Here is a 27,786-nt window from a genome sequence, read left to right as displayed (position 1 = left end):
CCGCCTTCCTCCCTCTCTCCTCCTCTCCCTCACAGCGCCCCCCTCAGCCGCAGGCCAGGCCCCGCCCCTCCGCAGCGGGCCGCGGCCGCCTATTGGCCGCCAGCCCCGTGTGTGGAGCGGGGCCGCGATTGGCTCTCCGCGCGGAAGGGGAGGCTGCCCATTGGCCCGGCGGCCAGGCCCCGCCTCCGCCCCGCGCGCTGCCGTCACGGTGCCGCCGCCGCGCCCTCTCGGCGCGGTTTGAATGTGAGGCGCAGCCCCGGACCGCACGGCCCAGCCCGCCCCGCCGCCGCCGCCGCCGCCGCCGCCCCGGGGCAGCCGCCAGGTGAGCCTCGCCTGCGCCGCCCGGCCCTAACGCGACCCCGCGTCCCGGCCCTCGGCACCGCTCGGCGGCGCTCCGTTCCGCGCTCGGCCCGCTGGGCCCACGGCGCAGCGAGAGGCGCAGCTCACCATGCTGGGGCGCCTCGGCCCGCCTCCCGCGCGCCACGATTGGCCGGCGGCTGGCAGGCGGCTCCGCTCATTGGCATTCGCGGCTGTCAGTCGGGGAGGTGGCGGGGAGCGAGGTAGTGTGAGGGCGGCGGGGCCCTGCTCCCTCCCCTCCCCCCCCCGGCGCCATCCCGGGCTGAGGCGGTGGGGCCGGGGCCGGGGCCGGGGCCGGGGCCGGGCTGCCCAGGGCTCCCCTCCGCGCCCCGGCCCTGCCGCCGGCCTCCTCTCGGCCTCCTGCCGCGGGAGGGGAGGGGGCCGCGGAGGTGATCTGTGGTGATCGATCCCCGTGGGATCCCCGTGGCGGTGACCCGGCGGCCTGCGCCCAGCCCGCCCCGCGCCCCTCAGGCGGGCCGTGCCCGGCGGCGGTGCCGGAGCAGCTCGCTGAGGCGCCTGGCAGCGCGAGGCCGGCCGCGCTTTGGGGGAATTTATTTTTAATTTCCCCTTTGAGCTGTCTGCTGCCGGCCGGAGTGCCGCAGGGAAGCGGTGGGCGCCTGTGGGGGTTTCTGCAGGGCGAGTTTGCAACTTTCTCGTCTTCTGCGCTCTGCCGAGGGGACGCAGAGCGGCGCGCAGCGAAAAGCCTGGGGCTGCTGCGGTGAGGGCCGCTCGTGTCCCTCGTGGGAGGCAGCGGGGAAGGAACAGCTGGAGGAGGGGGTGAGGAGCTGAGAGCCGGCGGTGAACATCGCAGCTCTGTGGGCGGTGTGGAGCAGCGGCTTCAGGCCTTTGGCCTTCAGAACAAGCCCGAAGCCAGCTCGACCCCTGTGTGCCGTGTGGGCATCAGGCGTTTGGAAGAGGCTAGGCAGGATCCCCACTGAATCAAACAGTGCTCTGAGTTTGGCTTCCTTGTTCGGGCTTTTATAAATGATTTCCATATGGGTTTGTACCTCAGTCTTGTCAGCTTTTTCAAAGCAGATCTTTGTTTTTTTCCACCCTCAATAGTGAAAGGCTTCAGTGTTTGTTTCAGCATCTACCACTGACACATGAGCTTGTTTTGTAGAACAAATGAGCCGACCATTGCTGGAGCTGTTTGCTTACCCTGTACTCTGTTAGGGTTTTGTTGGTTGATGTGAACAGGTGAAAAAGGCTTCAGGCAAGTAAACCCCCAGAAGGGAGGGACACTGCTCCCCCTCTTACAATGACACAGCTAGCACAGAATAAAAGTGGAGTTATTAAAACTCACTTCCTTTGCACTCGTGCTTAAATAGAAACTGTGTTTATTGCACTGAGTGTCAACATAGAACAAATGCAAAGTGGGGTGAGTAAATTTCAGTTTTGACGCTTAGAAACTCCAGAGGAAAAATAGCCTTTGGTTCCGTGTTATTTCTCTGGCAAATGAGCCATGCTGTCAGTGAGGAAGATGGGTGCGTGCAGCACTTAGCGATGGGGTTCAGTGGTGGACTTAGTAGTGTTTGGTGGTGGTTGGTGATATTAAGGGTCCTTTCCAATCTAAATAATTCTGTAATAGGTGGTGATACCCTACACAACACATCCATTACAGCGTTTCTTGATGCTGTTTTAGTGTTACTGTGATTTTAATTATTTCAATTGAAGCTGTGAAGTTACCCTATCACTGTGATGAGTGTGAGAATATCTGTGGGAGGATGACTAGAGAGGAGTAATTCAATTTATTTGCACAAAGTTATTCTGAAATATGTATTGCTGTTTAAATGAATGCCTACCCTAGTCTGAGTTACTTTTGCAGAGTGGACAACCCCTTTGTCAGTGTGCAGTCTTTTATCTTTATAGAAGTTCATTTTCTGTTCAGAGTTTTCTGTAGATAATGAGTATTTAGTTTTAAGCAAACCTTTACTCTCCAATGCACTTTGAATTGCTTGATTTGCAAATACCTGAGGCAGAGCTATTCAGCTTTTCAACCAGGGGTAGGTTTCTGTGGCTGACAGTAGTTCTCAAAAGCAAAACCCAACTCGTGTTGTCATGAAAGAGTAAGTGATCGTCTTTGCGCTGTACCTGAGTAATGCTTCGCTGGATGTGTGATCCTATTTTAGGAGCTTGGTTTCAATAAACCAACCAGTAACGGCTATGTGGAGTTGAAAAATTTGATATTTTTTTCTTTTGCGTTTAGTGCACACTAACTGTTGTTTTATTGCACCAGACAAGTAAGATGAGACCATGCTTTATGAGGTGTAGCCAAAAAGAGTGGATGGGTGTCTTCTGAGGAATCAAGTTTTACATATGTGTAGCTTATAGGATGGATTTTCTAATCTGTGTTTTTAACAAAACTACTTGTGGGTCATAGGTTCTGCCAAAATGGAGTTGAGCGATGCCAATTTACAGACCTTAACTGAGTATCTAAAGAAAACACTGGATCCGGATCCTGCTATAAGGCGTCCTGGTAAGTGATTGTCATGTGAGACCAAGAAGTTTGGTTTCATTTTAGCTCTTCAGTCTGCATATAACAAACTAAACTTTCAGCTAAAGTTTATGCAAAAGTTCTTTTGCAGAAATTCTCTGTCTCCTTTAAAAGAAAACAACAAGAAAATAAAAACTTAACACCTAATGAAGGATGGATGTAAATATAAACTTAATTTCTGTTTGCTTTTCATTTTTTTTTCCTGATTTTTTTTTTTGTTCTGTTGTTATTTAAAACAGGGATGCTGTTTATGATGAACAGGGGCTGGCTTCTGTCAGGACATGGCTTTTAAAAATGCTGAGGAGGCTATATTTCCACAGCCTGCTTTGAATTGAGAGCTTTTGTTAATAGCAGTGGCATTAAAGAGCTTAGTAATGAAGAAGCTACAGTACGTTTTGCTATTTACCCAGTGTTCTTGTGAAGCTCTGGAGACGTGTTTGTGTGTTGATCGTTTTAAATAGACCTTTGAGAAATCATAGGACTCCAGTTAGAAAATCAGTTCAGCCTTTGCTAACCTTACTGTATTCTCTTACAGCGGAAAAGTTTCTTGAGTCAGTTGAAGGAAGCCAGAATTATCCGTTGTTACTCTTAACGCTGCTGGAGAAATCACAGGAAAATGTCATCAAAGTTTGTGCATCTGTAACATTCAAGAATTACATTAAGAGGAACTGGAGAATTGTAGGTATTCTAGTGAGTAGTTCTGCTAAGATTTAGTAATCCTTGTAGGATCCAATACTGTATTCTATAGTAACCTTGAACTGAAGAATGCTTGTATGTTTTCGCTTTGTGAGAGAAGATAGATCATACAGGAAACAAACACAAAGCGCAACTTACAGATAAGGGACTAAAACCTCCTCTGTTGCCATTTAACTTCATTTTATCTTTATTTTGAAGATGTCAGGAAAAAAAATCATTTAGAACTTTCCTCATTAGTGGAATTTAATTAGTGCTGTAAAGTATTACATTCAAGAGCTCAAATCCTTCAGTGATGAAACATATTAATTGCTAGGATTTGTATTTTGTCTCCCAGAAAGAACGATTTGTATGTCTGAAAGAGTACCAGATGTGCACTCCTGTTTTATGTCTCTCTGCCTATTTAAAAATTTGCATGTGACTTTTCTTCCCCTGCCTGTCATGCAAATATTAAGAAGCTATTGCAGTCCTAGATTTGGTTACATTTGTTAAAATCAGCACATTCACGCTAGCATGAAACTTCTAGAACTTTGTGTTGTTAACACTGCATTTTCAGTTGTTTCTCCAAATTTGCATCTTTATTATTGAAATTATTTATTATTGAAAATTATTTATTATTATTTATTATTGCATCTTTATTATCACTGAGTATTGAAAGTAGAAATAGCACTCGGAAAATGTGTATTCCTTGGTATGGGTTACTGAAGTTCTTCAGAATGAGGTTTTGTGTTAGAGTAGGAGGAGATGCTCTGCAGTAAGTGCATCCAGGGAACTGGTAGGATTGCTGTGTGACTTCAAGCACATAGTTTTTTTCAAAATCGAAGCTTTCATTTCAAAAGCTGTATGAATATGAACAGCCTCAAGGCTACCTTACTTAGATCAAATGGTATAATTTAATAGCATTGAACATGGGTGGAGACAAAGCTCAGATGCAGGAAAAGGGTTCTGTTTACTTAAGCGCTTCGATTTGGTAGACCCCGGAAAGCCAGCTGTGTAGGGCATTTCTGGAGAGAGGGAAGAGTGTACTTAATTTTTTTTTTCTTGGATTTAGTTTTACTTAAAGTATTTTTAAGATAGTCACCCATGCTGCTTTCCATGTCTTATTAAAAAAAAAAAAAAAAGAAGCCTAATTTCCTTGGAAAAAAATCTCATAAATAACCTCAAACAAGAAGGATTTGCTGTTGCTCATTTCACTACCACCTCTCTCCTCTTCATCTATCTAAGTACAAGTGTAGTAGTGCCATCTGGTTAAAGGCATCTTAAGATTGTCGAATTACTCTGCAGTGCTGGATGACTTCTAGGTTTCTAAACTTCAGTGCTGCCATCACAGATAATGTGACTGTCACTGGTTGGTGATAAGCCATGGTATTTTATTTCTTTAATAGTGATACCATGATTTACTACCACTTAGCACTACAGACTGACAAGGTTTTGAACTGGTTGGCTATTTCTTAAAGCCCATGTTAACATTTTTGTGTCACCTGCACCTATCTTCCTATACAGTTTCTAGAAAATAAAGCTTGAGGCAGCTTGCACACAGTAATTTCTGAGGTTAGCAGAAATGAGGACAGACATGATTTGGTGTGCTGAAAGAGGAGAGCATTCAACGATGTAATAGTTGCATAAATTCCTTGGCTTCGAAATAATGGTATTTGCACAGTGCCTGGAGTATACTAATATGTCTATGACTTAATTATTGTTCTAATTGTAGGTGGAGGATGAACCGAACAAAATCTGTGAATCGGACAGGATAGCCATTAAAGCCAACATAGTGCCCTTGATGCTTAGCAGCCCAGAACAAATACAAAAGCAGGTAACAAGGCAATTTATGGTTGTGTCCATGAGACTTTTAGAATATTGCAGGTGTGTCTAAGAGGCTGTGGTTACTGGCAGCACTCCCTTGTCCTTCCAGTGACATCACCCCTATCCAAATAACTTGGAGTATATTGTTGAAGGTACTTCTGCCCACTTTAAAAAATATATCTCTAAGTTCCAGCACTAGGTGGTTAAGTATATTAATTGTAGAAAGTGAAACTGCATGTACGCATACATTGGATTGAAAGTGAGATTTCTTGTGATGAAAAATAGTAGATGCTTAACCTGATGATTTTTGAATCTGACAAGAACAATAAGCATTCTTAAATATTTGTAACATCTGGCATGATAGCTGCATTCTTTTTATAAGTAGTCTGCTATTATATCATGTAATGGTTATATTTCCTTTCCAGTTAAGTGATGCTATTAGTATTATTGGTCGGGAAGACTTCCCTCAGAAATGGCCAGACTTGCTGACAGAAATGGTGAATCGTTTTCAAAGTGGAGATTTCCATGTCATTAATGGGGTCCTTCGTACTGCTCACTCTTTATTTAAAAGGTACTGGAAATAAGGGACAAAAAAAATTTGTTTCACTCAGACTTTTTACTGCTGGACTTACTTTTTTTTATGTACAAAGTTTACCTATGTGGCTTCTAGTTATGCTTATTGACTTTTTAGTAAGAATTCAAGTGGTTATCAAGTTTTACACCTTTCATAGCTTTAACTATGCTGTTTAGTTCTTGTGTTTGCTTGACCAGATTTGTTTCTAGGTCCAGTGTGAAAAATCAGGTGTACACAAGTTAATTTAGGAAGAAATGTGAAGACTGTTATATTTTTTGTGTATTTTCTTTTCACTTGTCAGGTACCGCCATGAATTTAAGTCAAATGAATTATGGACAGAGATCAAACTTGTACTTGATGCCTTTGCATTGCCCTTGACAAACCTCTTTAAGGTATTTATTGTTGAGTAATTTCTAAAAACAAGTCTAGCATTCTGAATTGCTTGTTGCAAATGTCTACAAAAGGAAAACTTAGAAACAGTTGGAACTATTAATGGTGTTCCAGCTAGAGCGAGGAATGAGATGGGATCAGTAAGAGGAAGAAAAAGAATTGTATTTTCTGGTTTAAAAGAAAAGTAAAAAATACTTTGTCATGTGATACTTCTCATTATCACTTGTTGATGTGGCTTGTGTGTGTGTTACTTCACTGAATCTTGTGTCTTTTTCTAGGCAACTATTGAACTTTGCAGCACACATGCAAATGATGCTAGTGCTTTGAAGGTTCTATTTTCTTCTCTCATTCTAATTGCGAAGCTGTTCTACAGTTTAAATTTTCAGGTGAATGAATCTCCTTGTTTTTTTAATACTTTTGCTTTAATTTCACAAAGCTGTTATGCTCTTATTTATAGAATCCATTTGAGGCAGCCTTTAAGGCCATCTGTGAGTATGAGCAATGAAAGACAAAAGTCAAATGCTTGAGTTTGAACTTGCTGTGCTCTTTTATTAATGCATCTGTACTGATACGAATTCAGTCAAGTAGATGAAAGTCAATTAGTTTAAACTAGTAACTTTAGCACTATAGTAGAAAGCAATTCTAGTAGAGGTTTTTTTTTTTATTTTAATGAGATCTAAATTTTTTAGCATTAAACAAATGCGCTGTATGAAAAATGGTAAAAATAGACTCTGCTGAGGTGATGTATAGTGTTTCAACATGATCATAACCCTGTGAAGTGTGATGATCATGACTTGATTGCTGGGCTGCTCTTCCTATTTTGGGCAAAAGAGTAAGTTGGAGCTAAAAGGAAGGTCTGTGCTTTCTTATTCTAAGAGACAGAGGCAATGAAGTTCTTTCCATATAAAGCTGTAGGCTATATAGGGTGTAAGCAACTAGTGTTTTTGGAAATGTGCTTCAAAGCCTCTGTCTGTAGGGTTTTCATTTATGGGGTTGCTTTTGTAGTAGGGCAGGGCAAGGTGGTAGTGTTTTGTTTTGTAGATTTATTTTCCACAATTCACTGTCCCTTAGTAGATTATAAGGTGGATACGTATTACTTAAAACAAAGGTATATTATCTGAGCAGTACAATCACAAATTAAAATGTTGATTTATGTTTTTCCTTCACAGGATCTTCCTGAGTTTTTTGAAGATAACATGGAAACATGGATGACAAATTTTCATACTCTTTTAACTTTAGATAATAAACTTTTGCAGACTGATGTAAGTACTGCATAAACCTCCTGTTTTGCCTCTGTACGGTGGAGAGGGTTGATAAGAGAATTGAGGTATAATTCTGGGTGATGTAATGTTCCCTTTGTTGGGTAAACAAAGAAATAGAATGACTATAAGGAAATGTGATTTAAGAGAGGTAGCTCCATTGTCTAAGAATTTGGTTTCCAGTTCTTGAAGTTACATATTAGTTACAGGTATAGGTAGCTGTGTGCAGAAATCAAATCACCAATACTTGTCAGTGAATATCTTCTTTTGAGGGGATTTGCTAAAGTAACCTTGGTACAAATGTGAAAATACAAATAGTTTGTCTAAGCCTGATTTTTTGAGTCATAGGGCTCAGGTTTTCCATACCTTTCAGATGGTTCATGTGCTGTTTTAGAAAACAGGGTATCTTAAAGAACTTGAAATATTTGAACATATAAGGCATGACATCTGTAAGTAATTTAGTTTACTATTTGTTGTCTTTGTTTAATTATAAGTATTAGTAGTTTCACATGTGAAAAGTGATACCAAGTCATCAAAGCTCAAATTCATTTTGTGCAATGCTTTCCTCATTTTAAATGCTGTCATCTTCCAGATGCAGTACAGTAGCTTGCCACGTGGTGGAGCCAATAAAACTATAAATGCCTTTACAATATGTAGGGGGCACATTAAGTACATCTTGTGCTATAGTTTCGTGGTCATTTTAGGCTAATGATGGTGCAAAAGAAGCTTTGCTTATCGTTTTTCTTGCTCTTCTGTCTGTGGGCCATTGCCCAGCACAGACATCCATGCAGTTGCATGCTGACATGCATTAAAATTGAAAGTTGGGATTAAAAAAAGGGAAGGTGTTCTTTGTGTGTTGTTTTTTAATTATTAATATTATTCCAACATATTTTTCCAGTTTGCTTTGCGGTACCAAAAAACATATGTGCTGATACGGAGAAGAAGGGGAAAAAAAAATAGTTCTATCAACTATATCAATTTAAAGTAGCAAGATAGAGTGCCTCCTGAACGTGTATTTTCAGTGTTTTGCGTTACCTTTTACAAATGTAATAGGAAGATTAATTCTGCACTGAATCTTACCAGTTCTAAATCACTTAAAGTGTGTAGTACTGTTATATGAACTATGGATATAATAGCACAAATGTATGATTTGTAGTGCACTTCCAGTACAAATCAGCAAAATACAGTAGTTTCAGGAAAATGGGATGGATTTCTTTCACCTACTTAGAAATAATACTGTGTAAAATAATGTAAAATAATACTGTGTTCCTTGAAATATGTTGATACTTTTAATGCTTTAGTGTTGAAATGTGGATGCTTAAGTTCCTACTTTTGTTTTATGTGAGGATGAAGAAGAAGCTGGGTTACTGGAGCTCTTGAAATCACAAATTTGTGATAATGCTGCTTTATACGCTCAAAAATATGATGAAGAATTCCAACCCTACCTGCCACGTTTTGTAACAGCGATTTGGAATCTGTTAGTCACAACAGGCCAGGAAGTGAAATATGACTTGGTAAGCTGTTAAAAACTGATCTTGTCAAGTTTAATAATGAATTATAAATTATTCATTCATGCTAAAGTTGTATGTATTTTGTATGTGCTTCTGTTCTAGTTGGTTAGCAATGCAATCCAGTTTCTGGCCTCAGTTTGTGAAAGACCACATTACAAGCATCTCTTTGAAGACCAGAATACATTGACAAGTATCTGTGAAAAAGTTATTGTTCCCAATATGGAATTTAGAGGTAACTTTTCAAGATGCAAATTTTCAAAGACACAGTAAAATATAACTGTAATTATAATAATGTTTTGTTTTAAAGGACTAAGAATTGAGGATCACATCCCGAGTGCTTGAGTACTAGAATCAAAACGAAGTTTCTACAGCAAATTGCTGTGCTATGGGCTTTGTAAACTTGTTGTATGAATGTATCTAATGATTTTTCTGTCCTATTGTGATCTCAAATTGAAAAATATAGAATGTCTAAGTCATGTGCCATCAATATTTTTTCATGCTTAAAGTGAATACCAGAGTAATTGAAGGAGCCTAAATAGGCATGGATATACAGCCTACTAAATTGTAATGTCTGTTTCTCCAAGATGGGTTTATGTTAATCTATCTAAATTAGATACAATATCTAAAATGCAGTGTGTTCCAAATGTGTTACAGCAGTAAGAAGCTTCTCTTTAAGTCTATGACTCTGGAAAACTCCTTTAAGTACATTTAGTATTGAATATGTCTTTTAAATCAGGAATGCATTAGCTCATGAGTATGAAAGACTGCAGTTTGTGGGGCAGCAAGCTGAACAGGCTAGGATATTTCAGGCTGGATAACAGGCTGGATATTTCTGATTAATTTCTATGAATGTTATAGAGAAGTACTTGAAAAAAATAGTAAGTTGATAATGATACCTCTTTTTAGCATAAAACAGATCTCAGTATTATAACTCCTATGTATTTTATATTTTCAGCTGCTGATGAAGAAGCATTTGAAGATAATTCTGAAGAATATATAAGAAGGGATTTGGAAGGATCTGGTAATCCACAGATTTATACTAAGAATACTTGGTCTTTAAATACAGCTCTAAAGAGCTGAAGCAATATACTGAGGCTTTTAGAACTTATTTTTGAACTTGGGAAGCTTTCTTCCTCAAGATATTTTATCAGGTTTTTTGGTCAAGTTTACTGTCAGGATGTGCCCGTCCCAGTGTCTTTTTGTTTTGACCAATGTTCTTAATAGTTTCTCTTAATTGGATCCGTACGTCTCCTGCACTGCGCATGTTCTCGTATCAGCAAATATAGCCTGTAAGTTAATGCTGAGTAGTGGCCGTAGTTGTGTATTTAGTTCCTGTGTGTGGAGTTTTAAATAACATGGGTAGACTCTCTGCCTCTATTTGGTAGTCTGTCGTGTTTAAAGTGAAACTCTGACCGGTTCTGCATACAAATCTGTGATGAACCCAGCTGGATGGCAGCCTGCCTTTGCATGCTGGCACTGTGTTCCAACCACTGTAATAACTGTCCTGAAAACACAGCACTGTGCTAACAGAGCTACTTGATGTTCTGATTGTCTGTCTCCAGCCAGGTCAGCGCACAAATGAACCAAATCTAGATCTGTGTGATAACTCTGTATGGGCTGTTCTGTGCCGCTGACATTGCACTGACTGACACTGACTCTTTTAGATGAATGGAACTTCATAATAGGTTTGAGAAATTTCTGTACATTGGAAGTAGAGGAAAAAGTTTTGACTATTTTTTTTTCAAGCAAATATTTTATCATTCTTACCCAAGATTACAGGTATTAGTGAAGCTTATAAAAGCTTGTTAGCTATTTAGACAAGACATATTTGTGTTCTTCTGAGATGTCTTTAAATGCAATATAGAGTGCATTTCTAAATTCACTTGCTTTATTTTCCTTTTGTCCCTTCTGTTATGTATGTTAGTATGTAGTCTTCTGTCAGTATGTAGTGTTAAAGACCAGCTGAGCTTTTTTCTTTTTTTCTTGAGACAATTAATTTTGACAAGTTAGTTACCAAAAAAAATACTGTTTCATTGTTTTTAGCCAGTGGCTAAGCACCACACAGCAGTTTGCTTACTCCCCACCCTGCTGTGATGGGATGGGGAAGAGACTAGGCAGTGTAAAACTGAGAAAACTCATAGGCTGTGATAAAGATAGTTTAATAAGTGAGAGAAAGAGGAAGAAAACAGAAGGAAAAGCCAATTGCTTACCACTTTTCCATAAGTATACTGATGCCCAACCTGTCCCGAAGCAATGTCTGCCTTTTCAAAAACCTTCTACTCTCAGTTTTTGTTGTCAAGCATGATGTTACACGGCATGGGATAACAGCACTTCGGTCCCTTTGGGTCAGCTGTCCAGGTTGTGTCCCTTCCTAGTTTCTTGCCCACCTCAAGCCTCCTTGCTTGGAAGGCAGAGAGAGAAGGAAAAAGAAAGCATTGACACTGTGCAAGTACTGCTCAGCAAGAGACAAAACACTGGTGTGTAATTAAGACAGTTGTAGTCACCAGTCTAAAACACATCGCCACAGAGGCTGTTACAGGGAATAATTTAACTCAACTGCCAGAATCAGTACGTTTCTGTGTGTACTTATCAAGATAGTAAAAAGCCTCCCCCTGCATCCTTGCTGAAACTTTCTGTAGGGTACATTGAAAACACTGAATACACTTGTATTATTGGTCGGTGTCCATTCCTCATTTTGTTGTGCAAGCAGCCCTTGGTATTACAGTAAGTAAAAAGACTTAAATGTGTTCTTAGGCATCAATGTGGAGTGTGGCTGTAGCTTGAAAAGCTGTGCGTTTCTGATACATTTTTAGTATTATGCTTAGTAACATAAAGAGTTGTGTATTTTCTCATACCCAAAGAACCTTTTGTTCTTGTGCAGATATTGACACCAGACGCAGAGCAGCTTGTGATCTGGTCAGAGGCCTGTGCAAGTTTTTTGAGGGGCCTGTGACAGGGATTTTTTCTGGATACGTTAATTCCATGCTGCAGGAATATGCGAAGAATCCATCTGTTAACTGGAAGCACAAAGATGCAGCTATTTACCTTGTCACGTCTTTGGCATCCAAAGCTCAGACACAGAAGGTACTGCTATTTCTTTTAATCTATAAGTGTTCAAAAATTATAATGTCTATGAGGACTAGAGGGTTGATGCGATTCTTTTTATTCTGCTTCTAAATGGGAATAATTAGATTTGTAGTAGTTTAATGTTGATGAGACTAAAAGTCATCTGTAATATAATACTTTCACAGCTGATGGAAATGTGATGGTATATCATCTTCAGATGGATTGGGCAAAGTCAACAAGCACATGTGACCATTCGGCAGGTCTTACTAGTATGTGTGAAACAGTGAAAAGAAACAAAATTGGCTTGGGTCCAGCATCTGTGAGTTTTCACATGCTCCTGAGCCAGAGCTTACAAGCCATGGAATGGCCAAATCCAGCTTTACAGAAGATGATGAATGGTGTTGAGCAGGCTAGAAGGAATCCGAGTGACACAGTTTTTGTCGTTCTATTCCATAATGTCTCATGTTGTTTTAGTGTTTATTGTCTTGGAAATGGCAATCAGGTAAAACTGAAGTATTTATTATAATTTTGCTGTTCTCATTCGGAATTGGAATGTGACTCTTAAACTCTTCCTTTTCAAAAGGCTTGTCATTTAAAAAAAAAACAAAAAAAAAAGTGAATAAGCTGCTAATGTTTTTCTGCCTGAAACTGTGGTTCGTTATTACTGTTATATGCTATTATTCCTCAACTCAGGTCTTATGAATTTTGAACCCCTGTAGTGTTACAGCTGAAACCTAGACACTGAAAAGTTAAGAAGTTGGGTGGTCCTCTGCTTGGGATTATTAAAATTGCATCTTTTCAAGTGCATACACACTTTATAATGCTTTTATTAAAAAGATACAAGAACTGAGTGATAGCATATACATAAACATACTTTATTTTTTTTTAGCATGGAATAACACAAGCTAATGAACTTGTTAATCTGACAGAATTCTTTGTGAATCACATTCAACCTGACTTAAAGTCTCCTAGTGGTAAGTTTAATGTTAGCTTTCATGCATTATCTTTTGTGATATGTCTAGAACCTCAATTGTAACCATTGTTTCTTAAGGCTCAAGTACAAATTAAAATGTGCTCCTATATCAGCATTATCTCTGAGCCAGAAGCCTGTTTTCACCTGGTGCATGGGAAGTAATTCAAGTTAGTTTGACCAGTGATTAATGAGTTTTTAAACAAAGGTGGATTATCACGTGCTGTCTGCAAGATCAGGGCATGTACACACATGGTTGCTATCTGCTGACATGCTTTAACTTGTTGAATCGAAGTAATTTTACTTCTGTAACTGAGACCTTACAACAAACATCTGTGTTAAACAAAACCTGGAGAAGGTAAAATACTGAAGTCTAGGTTGCAGCCTGTACTAGTGTGTGTTGATGAGACTACAGGTGTCTAGGTTCAAGCAACGTGATGTATTTATACTTTAGCAATTATCTTATGACATTCAGAGGGTAGTGGAGTGTCTTGGAACATGCCATTGGAGTCTGCTAGAATCAGAGCCAGAAGGGGAACTTTAACATTGAGCAGTTGCACAGTATGTTTAATGTTATTGCAGAGTGCCCAGACAGAGATGCATAAACTAAGCAAAACAGAAAAATGTTGTATTACCTGGGATGGGTATTCAGGGGTTAATGTCACTTTTAATATGTAGAATATGTTCAGTAATGTGTATTTTTTTTCTATTGCAGTGAATGAATTCCCTGTGCTAAAAGCTGATGGTATCAAATATATCATGATTTTTAGGAGCCAAGTAAGTTTTTGTTCTACTGTTACAGTAAAAACATTCTGTGGTCTGTTACTTTACACTTGCCAAGCCTAATTTATCTTACTTGGCCATATGTTAACTCAACAGGTGTTTAGACAGCCACACATAACATTTTCTGCTGAATTTTGAGTTTTGAAAGTAAATGATACTGCTGCTATAAATATCAAATGGACATGTAGCCTATATTCCCTCCAAATGCTATTGGAGGACTGAGTATCTTTGCATGCTTAGTCCTGTGACCCACTCAGATTTAATTACCCATTAAGACAAAGTAAAGTGGAAAAAGAAATAAACATTAGGAATATATGCATGTAATATAGAGCATTGATGTTCTAGGGGAAATACACAGGAGATGACAGAAATAGGTACTGCCCGGAGGCAGTATCACCCCTATGTATTGTTTAGCATGACGTCAGATGGTATGGAATACCCCTTCGGCTAGTTTGGGTCACCTGTCCTGGGTCTGTCCCCTCCCAGCTCTTACTGCACCCCCAGCCTGCCTGTTGGCAGGACAGAGCAAAAGGCTGAGATGTTCTTGGCTTGGTATAAGCACTGCTCTGCAACAATTAAAACATCGGGGTGTTATCAGCACTCTTCTCATCCTGAGCCAAAACACAGCATTCCACCAGCTACTAGGAAGAAAATTAATTCTGTTCTAACTGAAACCAGGACAGTACCTTTCAGTTGTCAAGGTGTGTTTTAGCAACTGGAGGAGCCTTCTGAGATTTCTTCTTTCTGCCATGCTTTCAATTTACAGTGGACGAGTTCAGTGATTCTGTTCTAGTGTTGAACCATCTGTATTTTTCTGTAATTTATATAATTTGTTGCTATAACTTTTTTTTAGGTACCTAAAGAACAACTGTTGTTATCTATTCCTCTCTTAATCAATCATCTTCAAGCAGAAAGTATTGTGGTCCATACTTATGCAGCCCACGCTCTTGAAAGACTGTTTACCATGAGAGGGACAAATAATAGTATTCTGTAAGTTTCCAAGCAGAAATTAAATTCATTGCTATCTAGTTTTTGTGCATTATGGGTGAAATACTGGTAGGGGATCTTTCATTTCTTGCTATTATGGTACTGTAAGATGCTTGAAGTTTGTGAGTGTATTTAATCATTAAAACCCTGTGCTTTCCTACAGTATTACAGCTGCAGAAATGGCACCATTTGTAGAAGTGCTGCTAACAAACCTGTTTAAAGCACTAACGCTTCCTGGCTCATCTGAAAATGAATACATAATGAAAGGTAAGTGCTGTGCGAGTCCTGCACTGTAAGAGTAACTTGGTTAATTTGAGGTGAAGGCTTATAGTTAGAGGCTACTGAAATTTTTATTAGAAAAGTGTAATTTTGTGCAAAAATGCTAAAGTGGTCTGTACAGCCTACAGTTATTTACCAGCCAGTATTAAGTCATTTTTCAGTAAATTTATGGAACTAAAGAGAAATACTAAACATAATGGTATTGTGACTTGTGAAGAACATCTTTTTACTTCGGGTGAGTTGCTTAGTCTTCTGTGCTCTGTCCACAGAATGGCAATAATGAAGCTTTGCTTTATCCTTTGTTATGATTATAGATTGATTGCCCTTGCAACAGGTACTCATCCTTATTGTACTTAATTCCTTGGGATCTGATTTAATGGTAAAAGTAAAGATTTAGACATATACTTCTGCCATCCACCTCTCTCCAGAAGTTAATAACTTCCAATATATTTGCAGCAATCATGCGGAGTTTTTCTCTGCTGCAGGAATCGATAATTCCCTACATCCCTTCTGTCATCACACAGCTTACACAGAAACTGCTGGCTGTCAGTAAGGTAAAGAGCAGGCTATCTGGGCCAAGTGTTGACACTTTTTTTCTTAGAGCAATGTTTTTAAAGATTTATGTATACTTTGTTGTTTGCGTTCTGTTAATATATCACAAATTGTTCAATACTTTGATTAAAATAAGTAAAAATAGCCTCCCAGTGAAGTACTTTATTCCTGTTAGGGTGTCCTTCCAAATAATTTTCCCCCACTTTCATCTGAAATTTGAGAACAGCATATAAAATCTTTTTATAATATGAATTTGTTCTAGTATAAATGTTTGCTCGTGCAGGAGCCACCATTACAATAATCTGTTTCTGTTGCAACTCCTTTATTCTTTGTCCAGGAAACTTCTGAGACTAAGATTAAATTTAGACACTGAAATGTGGGAATAAATTAAATTACCCACCTGCTTTTGGTGGGTAAAATTCTCTTAGTCTCCCTTGTTCAAGTTGGACTAATATTCTTCCATGTTCAATATTCTTGATTTTTAATTTAGGGAATGCTTTAGAATACCTTAATCAACTATCCAATGAACTACTACTATGGGTAGTTTAAACTTAGCTGCAGAGTTTTTGTTACATCATACTATAACTGTGTGTTAGTTCATGTAGGGATTCTGAAAAACACCTGTATTCGAAAGACTTAGAAAAACAAACTCATTTTTGTTTCAAAGTTTTTCAATATTTGCTTTAATCTATAATTTCATCAGCCTATTAATAAGGCATAGTATTCTTACTTCCAATTGCTCTTTTAGAATTCAATTGAATCTAAAAATAAATTTTGCTAAATAAGTGACTTGGCAGCAAGTTTAAGTTGATTTATTTGTTCATAACTTGTTTTTAGAATCCAAGCAAACCTCACTTTAACCATTACATGTTTGAATCAATATGCTTGTCAATAAGGATAACATGCAAAGCAAACCCTGATGCAGTTGGCAGCTTTGAAGAGGCTTTGTTTATGGTGTTCACTGAGATACTACAGAATGACGTGCAAGGTAAATTCAAATCAGTAAGTGCTTGTGCTCTCTCTGCTGTAATTGATTGTCATGGTTTATGTTCTGGCAGGTTTTTTTTCTGTAGCACAGGAAACTCAAGTGAGAACACAGGATGTTCACAGTCCTAATAAACACTTCTAGAAAGAATCTGAGCCGTTCCATTGGATAAATCAACTGTATTATTTTTTTAAACAAACTCCATCTTAAAAGTATCTGATAATCACTATCCCCAAATCCTCTTATTACCTACATTGCCCTGTTTCTAGTAGTTCGTATTCCATCCTCTGAAACACCAAAAGAGAAAACAGGAAGTGTGTATGTATATATAGATACAGTGTTTGTAAATGTTTGGAATAATTAAATTTGAGAAGCAGTATACTTTCTCCAACGTTTTATTCGTTGGAATATTTCTGTCAATATCCTACAACTGTAGGTTTAATCAATAGATACATGGTTCTTATGACTTAACAAGTGACCATTTTTTCTGAATTTATAAGTGTCATTATTTCTTTTCCAGAGTTCATTCCATATGTGTTTCAAGTGATGTCCCTACTTCTGGAGATGCATAAAAATGAAATCCCATCATCCTATATGGCATTATTTCCTCATCTACTGCAGCCAGTATTATGGGAAAGGACAGGAAATATTCCGCCTTTGGTCCGACTCCTGCAGGCTTATTTAGAGCGGGGTGCCAACACAATAGCAAGTGCTGCTGCTGACAAAATTGTAAGTTGGATTGTTTTAGTAGCAGTGTTTGCCTCTAGGCATACTGATTTAAGATCAAAAATTATAAGGATTTTTTTTCTTTAGTGGATACCTGGGTTTGTGCAGAATATATATTTGTACTTTAAATTAAAAAAAAAAACAAACACGTGGGTGCAGACTTCTGGAATGGTTTTGCATTATGGGGGAAAAGAGAAATTCTTCATCTTTTATTGATAAAGATGCAAAATTCCTGCACTTAGTACAGTGAAGCAGTTAAGCTTCTATGGTTTAACTTTCTTACCTGACATACGTGGAACACACTGGATTGGGAAATTTTGGAGGTTCTTCTTGGAACAGTCTCCAGAATTGTGAGTGAGGACGAGTCAAAATGCTGGAAAATCTGAGGATTAGTGGATTTATGGGGATATTTACTCTGCATGCTTAGCTTCTGTTACTTCTGCTGCATGATCTGCTGTAGTCAAACTTGATTAGACGATGCCAATGATGAAGCAGACATGCATTTTCAAATTAGCTTTGGTGTTCATTTGATCAAGGCTAATTTTGAGGCTCAAAGAAAGATCATTTGGTCCCAAGAGAAATCTTCCTTCCTACAGAAAGAATCCTGGTTTTAGGTTGTGAAAGCTTTTGCCATGTTGTGTGTTTTAGATGGTAAGGGTCAGCTTGCTGGTAGGTCATGTATGAAGAACTGTTGTATAGTGTTATATATTTGTTTTACTTACAGCCTGGATTGTTAGGTGTGTTTCAGAAGTTGATTGCCTCTAAAGCTAATGACCATCAAGGATTCTACCTTCTAAATAGTATTATAGAGCACATGCCTCCGTGAGTACAAGCTGATATTACATTCAAAAATAATTTCTGTGGACTTTAATACTTGGTATGTTTGTACACTTTGTAGTTAATGTTTAACAACTGAAAAATGCTACATTTGTCAGTAAATTAGATTTGAACAGTTCTATACATGTATTCTGTAAAATGACATGAGTAAAATGCTAGTATGGCTTGAATAACCAACCTTTTAACTTCCTAGTGAATCAGTTGACCAGTACAGGAAACAGATCTTCATTCTACTCTTCCAAAGACTTCAAAATTCCAAAACAACAAAATTTATTAAAAGTAAGTTTCTTGCTATATGAAAAGCTTCGGTGATGCCAACAGTTTAGAACGTGCGGCTGTACTGAATAAGTATGCAGTCATGTCCTGTGATTATGCAAAGGGAGAGTGCTGAGCTGCTAACATCAGGGACTTGCTTCAAATTATTTGTGTAATTAAGGGTGGTATGTGGGGAAGTTGACACAAAAGGTCACACTTAACCTCATTGGAACTGAAAGAGTTGGAAATGAAGGGAAAGAAATCTGTATTCCCTTCTGCTTTCTTACTCTGTGTATTGTTATCTGAAAGTGTTTCTATTTAATCTCCAACACACAATTTAATCTTGCACAACACAATAATATGGGCCACATTTCCTTTCTCTTATTTATAGTAGTAGTTATTGTTAAATAGTCTATGGATCCATGTCACTCTGCCTTAATATTATAAATTATTGATAAGGTTTTGTGGTAAACAAGCAGAACTGTGACAAATTAACTGAGGTATGCTGGTTATTGCTGCTATAACTGGAAGATTATTGTCATACTGCTTAAATTATTTTAATGATTTTATTGCTGCACAAATTACACAGTATCTATTATTTAACCCTGTGAAATCTGGTTAATGCCTCCTACTGATAGGAGGAAGAATGACAGAATGACTTAGAGTGGCCTTTCACAACCAATTAAGTGATGCTTTTAATGCCTTGTATCTGTGCTCTGGTACAAAGGTCATGAAAAGGGGTTCACACCTGATCTGAATAACTGCATTGCATGAAGTTTTCAGGGGAAAGCATTTAAGTCTTCTTATGATCCTTAATCTGAAAAGTTTGGGAATAGCTTTTCTAATGCTTTGAAAGTGATATAAGGGGAAAGGACTGAATCTTGTCCTAGGTGGGTTATTGCCATGTTAGGGTAGGTGAAAAGGTCTGCAGGTTTTTAGACAGGGTTCAAGGTAGCAAGTTAATGTACTTCACTAAAACTGAACACTTGCAAAGATTACCATTTTTATCCCCTTGACAAATTTATTATAATGTATTTTGCTGCTGATTATCCTTTCTCTCATTATAGGTTTCCTAGTCTTCATTAACTTGTACTGCATAAAATATGGGGCATTAGCTCTTCAAGAAATATTTGACAGCATACAGCCCAAGTTAGTATGATTTTTATTTAAGACTGCCGTGTAACTTTTTCTACTTTAAAAGACAATGGTTGTCTCCTTTAGCTAAAATTGCAAACTGCATTTGTCACTAATTTGACTAGCCAGACGTTTCTTCTACTATGGTTAATTTCTTTGACTAGCAATGTTTCTTTTTCTGCTATGCTGCCCATAGTTCCTTCCTGATTGTTTAAGACCATTAATCTCATGAGCAGCTCATAAAAATGGAAGAGTGATATTTTTATTTTTCTCCCTTCATGAAAAATTTCTACTATCTAATTTCTACCAGCCATCTACTATGACAGGGCAGCACTGTAACAAATTCTCTGTTTTTCTCTCTCTTCTAGTGACTCATACTGTTTCTGATTGTTGTCACTAAAAGGCTGAAAAGGCTTTCTAATACTTCTTTTAATGTCGTAATAGGATGTTTGGAATGGTTTTGGAGAAAATTATAATTCCTGAAATACAGAAAGTATCCGGACAAGTTGAAAAGAAAATCTGTGCTGTTGGCATTACAAAAATACTAACAGAATGTCCTCCTATGATGGACACTGAGTACACCAAACTGTGGTATGTAGAACAGTTCAAGTTCTGTTGGTGAAGCTACTTGATTATGAAAATGTGAACTACTCATCAAAATACTCTGTTGTGATTTCTTCAGGCCTGCTACTGTTATGAGGCTTAGTTTAAGGCTTTTCACACTTTTCAAGAAGTAAAACATTTTCAAAGCAGGTGCCAGAACAGCTTTGAGATTTTTGTGATGAAGATAGCGCTGACTGGGCTAGCTAGAATTGCATTTAAGAAAATAGACTACCTTTCTTTTAGCTTATATTGTTTCTGAAAAGCTAGGACCAGTTTTTGTTATAGCTGTTCTGCTAGTCAGGAAACCTTATCACAGATACTTACTACCTGAGCAAGACACTGTAAGATCTTAGTGTGACAGTAGCTTTTTGGGGAAAGCTATCTGGTAAGATTGTGAGCCAGTCTAGCAGTCCAGGTTGTCAGGTAGCCTGAACTCAGTAACTGTTAAAGAGAATTTAGAAGAAAAATATTATTAGAGGAAAGGTGTAATCTGTAAAAGAATTACTTCTCATAGGTAAGTTTCATGAGGATTTGACCTGATCAAAAATAAATATATTATTCCTGTTTGAACTGTGAACACCCACATTATGCTTGTAAAATATACACATCCACAGCTCTTTGAGTTCAGCTCAGGTTGGGCACTATAAACATTCAATAGCTGAGCTAGTACCTGGAAAGACTAAATAGTTGAAAGGGTTCTGAATAACTTGAACATTCCTGTAAAAACAAACAAACAAAAAAAACAACAACAAAAAAACCACCCTGTTCTAATGTATTTTTCTACACTCCTCCCACATCTTTCCATATAGGACTCCTTTGCTACAGGCCCTCATAGGGCTCTTTGAGCTGCCTGAGGATGACACTATCCCTGATGAAGAACACTTCATTGACATAGAAGATACTCCAGGATATCAGACTGCGTTCTCTCAGCTAGCCTTTGCTGGGAAAAAAGAGCACGATCCTGTAGGTCAAATGGTGAACAATCCTAGAATCCATCTGGCACAGTCTCTTCACAAACTGTCTACTGCGTGCCCTGGCAGGGTAGGTGACTTTCATACGCGGCACATTAAACATAATTCTACAGAGAAAAAATGCTTATATGACAGTGGGTCTCTTCTGGTAGTGTTTGATAATTCAGCAAGATGAAGTATATCATAAGCAGAATGCTAGGTATTGCTTTCTATTTTGTTTTCGTTAAATATAGCTTTTGTATGTTTTTTTCCTACTAACCTAAATAATGTGAAAAATATTAGCCCTTCTTATAGTGATAAGATTAATATGCCATTTCTTACATGAAAATCTATCCACGTGAAGGTATACAGCTTAACACTTGTCTCCAGTTCAATTGTATGTATTCAGGAAACCTCAGGCAACTCATGTTAAATTAAACAAGTTAAATTTAAGTTGACTTTTATCCCATTGTGTATTTGTTTTCAGGATTTTGGTAAGTAAGATTGCTTGGGAGATCTGCTGTTTGCTGTATCCAGATACCTGCTTTAATAACTGATAGTTTGCTAACCTCCTCTTTCATGTTTAATTAGGATAAGTACTACATAAAACTCAATATTGTCAGTATCAGGAATCGTAATTCCAGCAACTGCATTTACAGTGGAAAAACTGCTGCTGTCAGGATGTCATTTGACTGTACAGTGTGTTGACACGGCAATTAACAGGATGTAGCAGTAGCTTAATGTATACGCACATTGACACTTCTGCTCTATCATATTTTAAGGTTCCATCAATGCTGAGTACTAGTCTGAATGCAGAAGCATTGCAGTATCTCCAAGGATACCTCCAAGCTGCAAGTGTGACACTGCTCTGAATTGCATAAATTTCACAAGCAAGATCAAAAGCTGTTTTGTTATACAGAAGGTTGACACTGACTTTTTTTTTTATAGTGGAGCTCCGACAAAATGAAATGCTACTTGAAAATGTATTGCAGAATCCATCTTGTAAAAGATAAATGCGGCTTTAAGCAGAAATTGAAAGAATTTGGTGGTGTGTGTAATGATAGATAAATGGTGGCTAACTTCCATTCCCAGTTTAATTGCAAAGGGAATAGTCATAGCGGTTTGTTATGGGATTTATTTGAAATCTGCATCTGCAGTATTTGGGTAACATTTGGAAATGTATGGAGAGCACTGGCTGTAGAAACTCCCTTCAGTCACTAAAATTCCTTTTCATTTTGATGTTGTCCTTTGTATTTCTTTTGTCTTTCCTTAAACTTTATCTAAATTGTGAATAAATAAGAAGTACTTGTTTAAAATGCCTGTCACTGTGCACTTACTGTTTTAGAAGAATGTAGCTGGTTTAAAAAAAATAAAGGTAGTGTTTTAATCTTAGGATAGAATATAAGATAGTGGGACTGTAGGGATTTTTCTTTACCTTTAGTAATAGCTTAAATACATTGTAGGATCATGCAGAGCAAATCTAAAACTTTGGCAGAAGATCCAAAGCTGCTATTACTGTTTTGATATTCATCAACAGGTGCACCCCTTCTCTTCGGACAAGACATGTCAGAGTCATGCAGTAAAAGCATGTAATGGTACCCTCTTAGAGCAAACATCAGTTTCCCAAGTGGATTTTTAGTGATGTATTATTACAAGTGAAGCAGTGACTTTTTTTTTCTGTTTAACTAGGATGTTCTCCCTGTCTTAATGAATATGCTGATTACATGTGATAGCCTTGAATTCTAAGTGCATCAGTTTACATTACAGTTATGGTTGCGTAAAAGAGACTGGATAAGTGCCTGAGCCTTACTGAGTTCTCAGATGGCCTGGACACCAAACTGCTAAACTGTAGGCTGTTAGAGCACGAGTACTGCAGGGATATAGATAAATTCAGTTGTAGAGACTGAAGAACTCTGAGTAAGAGCAAAGTGTCAGACTTACATGATACTAAGCAATGTTACACATGGCAGATGTTGGTTTGGTTTTGTTCTAAGTTACTTGACCACAGAGATTCTGCATATTACTTGAATCAGTTTTGGGGTTTTACTGTTACAATGCTTGTTGAAGCTGAGCATTGCATCAAGAAAAGTTACTGAATTTACTGAAGGTAAAACACAAGGCAGAATCAGCTGTCATTTTTTCAGTTCTTTAAGAACTTTATCTGTGGCTGCCATGCATAAATGCATGCTGGTCATATCTCTTAATGTGTGAAGAAATGAGTTACTTGTCAGACGATGGAAACTGCTTAAGTGCCTAAAAATGTATTAAAAAAGTCAGCATCAACATGTTTTCTTGACTCTGGTGCAGTGTCAGCCCCTCTTTGTTCATAGGTGTAAAGTGAAAGCAGTACTCAAGAGTGAAATAATACGGTGGCGATCGTGAAAAGCATTTGCCTTAATGCTGATGAGACTGTGTGTGTTGCAAGTTTGCAGAACCACCTTGTAGAATAGATCTGCTAGACAGGCTGAAACCACAGGGGAGATGTGTGTGATGTTTGTGAGCAACTGAATGCTTACCTCGAATGTCAGTGTTAACTGAGCTGTGGTCATTCATAACCTGCAAGCCAAAAAGCTATTCAGATCACTGCCTGCTCTACAACTTCATCTTTTTCTTGGATGAGCGGGAGAACAATTTTTTGTTTTTAATGTCAACATCAGAAGATCAAAATTAAATTGGTAGTGGTGGCGTTCATGTAACAGTAATTTGACATGCTACCTTTGCATCTAGTCAAGTAGACAGCCGATGTATGTGTGATAACCTTGTGTTAGAATGGGACTCGTTGTATTAGATCATCGTAGTTCTGCAGTTCTGAACAAGATTTCTTTAGGGGACAGATTGCTGAGGTATATGAAGTGAGTGAACAAATGTTTCTTACCAGTACTGAACGTAGATGGATCTGGACAAAACTTACTGCACCAAGCCAGAACCTTTTTGAGAGGCAACCAAGGAAATGGGCTCTTTTGAATGGAAGTTTATCAGTGAATCTTACATTCACTATCTTGCACTTCCTGCAAGGCATGACTCTGTTGTTGAACAGACACTGCGTGTGAATAAGTGCCTAAGTGACTTCAGATCAACAAATAGTCGTGGCATAACTGTCCTTCAGTTCACTCACTGTTTAGTATCTTGGACTTTGTTGACACGGCTGTGGCCATGGCACTGTTAGTGATGTTATTTAGTCCTGATGTATTTGGCAGATTCTATAAGGCATGTGAGTGTTTGTATAGAGCACTTACCCTTCCAGGGAAATGAAAATTTCAAGTGTAGTGCCAGCAAGAAAACGTATTTGTGCTTCAGAGTACAGGCAAATGTTATTGGCAGTGCCTTCATCTTTATTCAGGTTATTGCTGTTTCTGACACCTCCAATCCTCAATCTTCAGGAGACAGTTATGTTCCTGAATTTATCTAACCAGATTTATCTGCTAATTTGAATGAAAACCGATGCAAGCAATGTGGTAACAGTTTCCACAGGATAGCTGAACTTCTTGAAGCCACCCTTCAGTGTATTCTTTGTTACACAGTTGGGCCAGTTTTTCGTTTAGAAAGTTCAGACTGGAAACACTTGCTGTCACCTTGATCTTCCTAGGACCTGTGAGCATCTAATTCAGGTTCAAACAATTAACTCCTGCACATCACCTGAGATCCTCTTCTGAAAGTAAAGAGACACTTCTCCCTTGCAATTGATAATGGTAGAAGTTTTTATTCATATTCAAAGGAAAAGGGATTATTTGCTCCATTTTGAACACAAAATATGTAAATGGACATCTTTTGAACCCACAGAATTCTCACCTACTGTCCTTAATCCTACTGACTCGTGGTGATGTGTTTCTAAATAACATTCTGAGTCTTCTATAATGGGAAAAAAAAAAAGTGTTCTGTTATACTTGGTTTCAAAAACAACAAACAACCTTCAAGACCAACTAATGTTTGGTCTTGTTTTTATGTTTGGTTATGTTGTTTACATGGGTTGTGATGAACCATGAGGTTACCAGCGTTCCTGTAATGGTGGCAGCATGTACTAAAGCGAAGTCCTATTTCTTTGTCTCTTCATATAAACGTGTGCAAATATAGGAGTCATCCTCTCAGCGAGGCAGGCATTTCATTCTAAAAATTAAATGAGGCCAGAGCATATTCTTTCAGTCATTCTGACTTATGCTTTCAGAAAACTTGGTTTTCTTTAGGCGCTCAGTAGCTTGCTTGAAGGTGCCTTCCATGGAGATGTACTTCTTTGACTGTTAAATGTACTTCTGTACTCATTCCACAAGCTTTCAGCAAGAACAGCTTTCCTGTAATATTGTCAAGGACGGGCCAGACAAAAGCAGTCAGAGCATGTCTTTATACTGTCTTTCGCGAGGACAAAACAACCACAAGGCACTGTGTGAGATTCCAGCTCAGCTGTTCACAGCAATCTGTTTGTTTACAGTTCTTCACCCTTCCCTGAAGTTCGCTCATTCTTGTAAAAGAAGAGTGATCTGTATCTGTCCTGAGACTGCATGCTTCATGCTGTCAAAAGTGCTGCTAAAACGCTGGTGAATCAATTTGAAAACATTTTGAGAAAACTTTAAAGGTGCATTTCCTGCAGTGCAGTGTATATACGCCTGCACTAGCTTGGATAATAAAACCAGTCTGGCTGTAGCTGTATGGAGGTTTAGGCATCCAGCTGTATCTGATGGAGTAAATTGTTGCACCTGACAAACCACGCTGCCTCTGCCAGGTGGCACACACTACTCATGGAGTGCTGGTGTGGGTGCAGCTGTGCACCATACTCCATAATGGCATGTCAGTTTTCTTGTCCCAAAGCTCCTGATGTCAAACCTTTATTATTGTCTTAAAACACCATAATCTTTCCTTTATAGAAATAACAGTATTTTTTTCATAACTAAGTGCTTTGTTGATTCTATCAGCCAAAAAGTAGGTGAGAGGGAAAAAAAAACTTCAAAAGCAGAATAGATACTTTATTTTCCCTTGGCTTTCTACCCTTACTTATTTAAACGAAGCAATTACTGCCTTTAAAGTAATTTAGAAGAAATGTGAGGTACTCCTAGGGATTACTGGCTATAATAGTACCAGCTAGTACGTAAAACCTTCATGACTTCTGTTGACAGCTAGTTGCAACGTGACTATAGGCCTAAGAGTTTTCTCTCAGAATAAGTAATGCATGTAAGGTTAAAGCTTATGCTGGACTTAACGTATTGTATGCAAGATGAAGGAAATGCTTTGTTATTGTGAAGAAATGAATCCTAAAGGAATAGAAAGTGGAAAAAAATATTTTGTTACAAATGAGTCAGAAAAGTAGAATGAAAGGGGTTTTAGTACAGCCAGTTCAGATATTTAGCTTCCTTGTAAAAAATAAAAAATAAATTCATTTTCAAAAGCTGTGAAGGGAAATTCACACTGGTTTTGTGTCTGATGTAAGAGATATTTCAAAGTAAGTAACAAAATATATTAATAATAAATATCAGATTTCTAGGTGAACATCTGGAAATACCTGTAATTACAGTACTGCTTTCATATAAGAAAATGAAAGATGCAAATATTTTACAAATTGTTAGCTAGAAATAGGTTTCTGTCCTTGTTCTGTTTAAACTGTTGCATAAAAAAGAAAAGTCTTTTGTAACATTTTCCAATAAGTAAATCATGCACATAATAAAGGAGTAAATATCCTTCAAATGAAAGGACAAATACAGTGGATATGTGAGGTATTGCACCAAGAGTTTCTCAGACTTTTGAATTACATATATATTCGATTAAATTATATTCAAGTTTGTAATTTGGCTGCTTTTTGTCCCAATCATGACAATTTTACATTTACCCAGGCATTCACAATTTTCTGAGGGACTGGGGAGGGGACAATAGAGAAGGGGATGAGAGAACATAAATCAGAATTTTTAATGAAATTCAGTATGGAAAAAAGTCAGCTTTTTATTTCCGTATCTCCACCTAACTTTCTACAAAAATAACTGTACAAATGTTGTTTCTGTTACAGGCAACATTAAGCCTTTGCAGTAACAATTGCACAACAGTTGAAATTTCATTTCCTTCTGAAATGTAACTGTTGCTGGCTTGGGATAATTAAAGGATCTAACAGCACATATCATTATGCAACAGACCACAAGAGCATATGAATAGGTGTTTAAATGTGATATGGGATATATATCTATATACTTATATACTGGAGAATGTCTTTTAAATGCTATATTGTCAATTAATTTTATGTGTATGATGTATTTTCTTCATGGTATCTTTGGTATCCATACCAGTGTTAAGTACAGAAATGGATATGGAGCTCTAGGTATATTGGTTATAATTTCTTGTTTGGTTTTGCTGCAATGTTGTAGTTGTGATTCTCTCCTCTAAATATGAAGACTTTTGCATTTACTGTAGAATTTAAGTTACACGTATTTGGTTAGTAAATGTTGTGGGCTGGATGCCACTTCTTTTTATTTTCTTTCTTTGGCTGAAAAATGGCAGAAATTACTGACTTGCAATTTAATGATGCCATGGGGTTTAAATGCAACCTTGTAATTTAAAATGTATTTTTACCTATTAAGAAAGATAAAGTATTTCTAAATCAAAAA

General features: G+C 38.2%; 1 protein-coding gene across 4 annotated transcripts; it reads left to right on the top strand.

Moving 5' to 3' along the window:
• The first annotated feature begins 297 nt into the window (after positions 1 to 297).
• Positions 298 to 27,786, top strand: CSE1L (chromosome segregation 1 like). Of its 4 annotated transcripts, none has more exons than XM_032198075.1 (25): positions 298 to 322; positions 2,738 to 2,833; positions 3,387 to 3,529; positions 5,256 to 5,357; positions 5,773 to 5,918; positions 6,223 to 6,313; positions 6,590 to 6,697; positions 7,481 to 7,573; positions 8,917 to 9,084; positions 9,184 to 9,313; positions 10,037 to 10,102; positions 11,963 to 12,165; positions 13,037 to 13,121; positions 13,833 to 13,894; positions 14,754 to 14,890; positions 15,051 to 15,154; positions 15,623 to 15,720; positions 16,556 to 16,706; positions 17,224 to 17,432; positions 18,154 to 18,251; positions 18,460 to 18,545; positions 19,589 to 19,670; positions 20,100 to 20,246; positions 21,068 to 21,299; positions 21,991 to 27,786. In XM_032198075.1, the coding sequence occupies exons 2-25, from the start codon at positions 2,749 to 2,751 to the stop codon at positions 22,078 to 22,080; spliced, it is 2,916 nt and encodes a 971-aa protein (XP_032053966.1). In that variant the 5' UTR covers positions 298 to 322; positions 2,738 to 2,748; the 3' UTR covers positions 22,081 to 27,786. The 4 variants fall into 4 exon arrangements, with proteins under 4 accessions (XP_032053966.1, XP_032053969.1, XP_032053967.1 ...); XM_032198078.1 differs by lacking the exon at positions 298 to 322 and adding an exon at positions 542 to 560; XM_032198076.1 differs by lacking the exon at positions 298 to 322 and adding an exon at positions 908 to 1,075.

The sequence above is a fragment of the Aythya fuligula genome, chromosome 16 (assembly GCF_009819795.1).
Source record: "Aythya fuligula isolate bAytFul2 chromosome 16, bAytFul2.pri, whole genome shotgun sequence".
Classification (NCBI taxonomy): domain Eukaryota; kingdom Metazoa; phylum Chordata; class Aves; order Anseriformes; family Anatidae; genus Aythya; species Aythya fuligula.
This window is presented reverse-complemented; position numbering and strand designations above follow the sequence as displayed.

Bases quoted from the DNA above. Each gene is read 5' to 3' on its own strand.
- CSE1L (XM_032198075.1), top strand. From the start codon at position 2,749: ATGGAGTTGAGCGATGCCAATTTACAGACCTTAACTGAGTATCTAAAG. The intron at 15,721-16,555 runs GTAAAGAGCAGG...ACTTGTTTTTAG, and splicing joins AACTGCTGGCTGTCAGTAAG to AATCCAAGCAAACCTCACTT. The intron at 16,707-17,223 runs GTAAATTCAAAT...TTTCTTTTCCAG, and splicing joins ACTACAGAATGACGTGCAAG to AGTTCATTCCATATGTGTTT.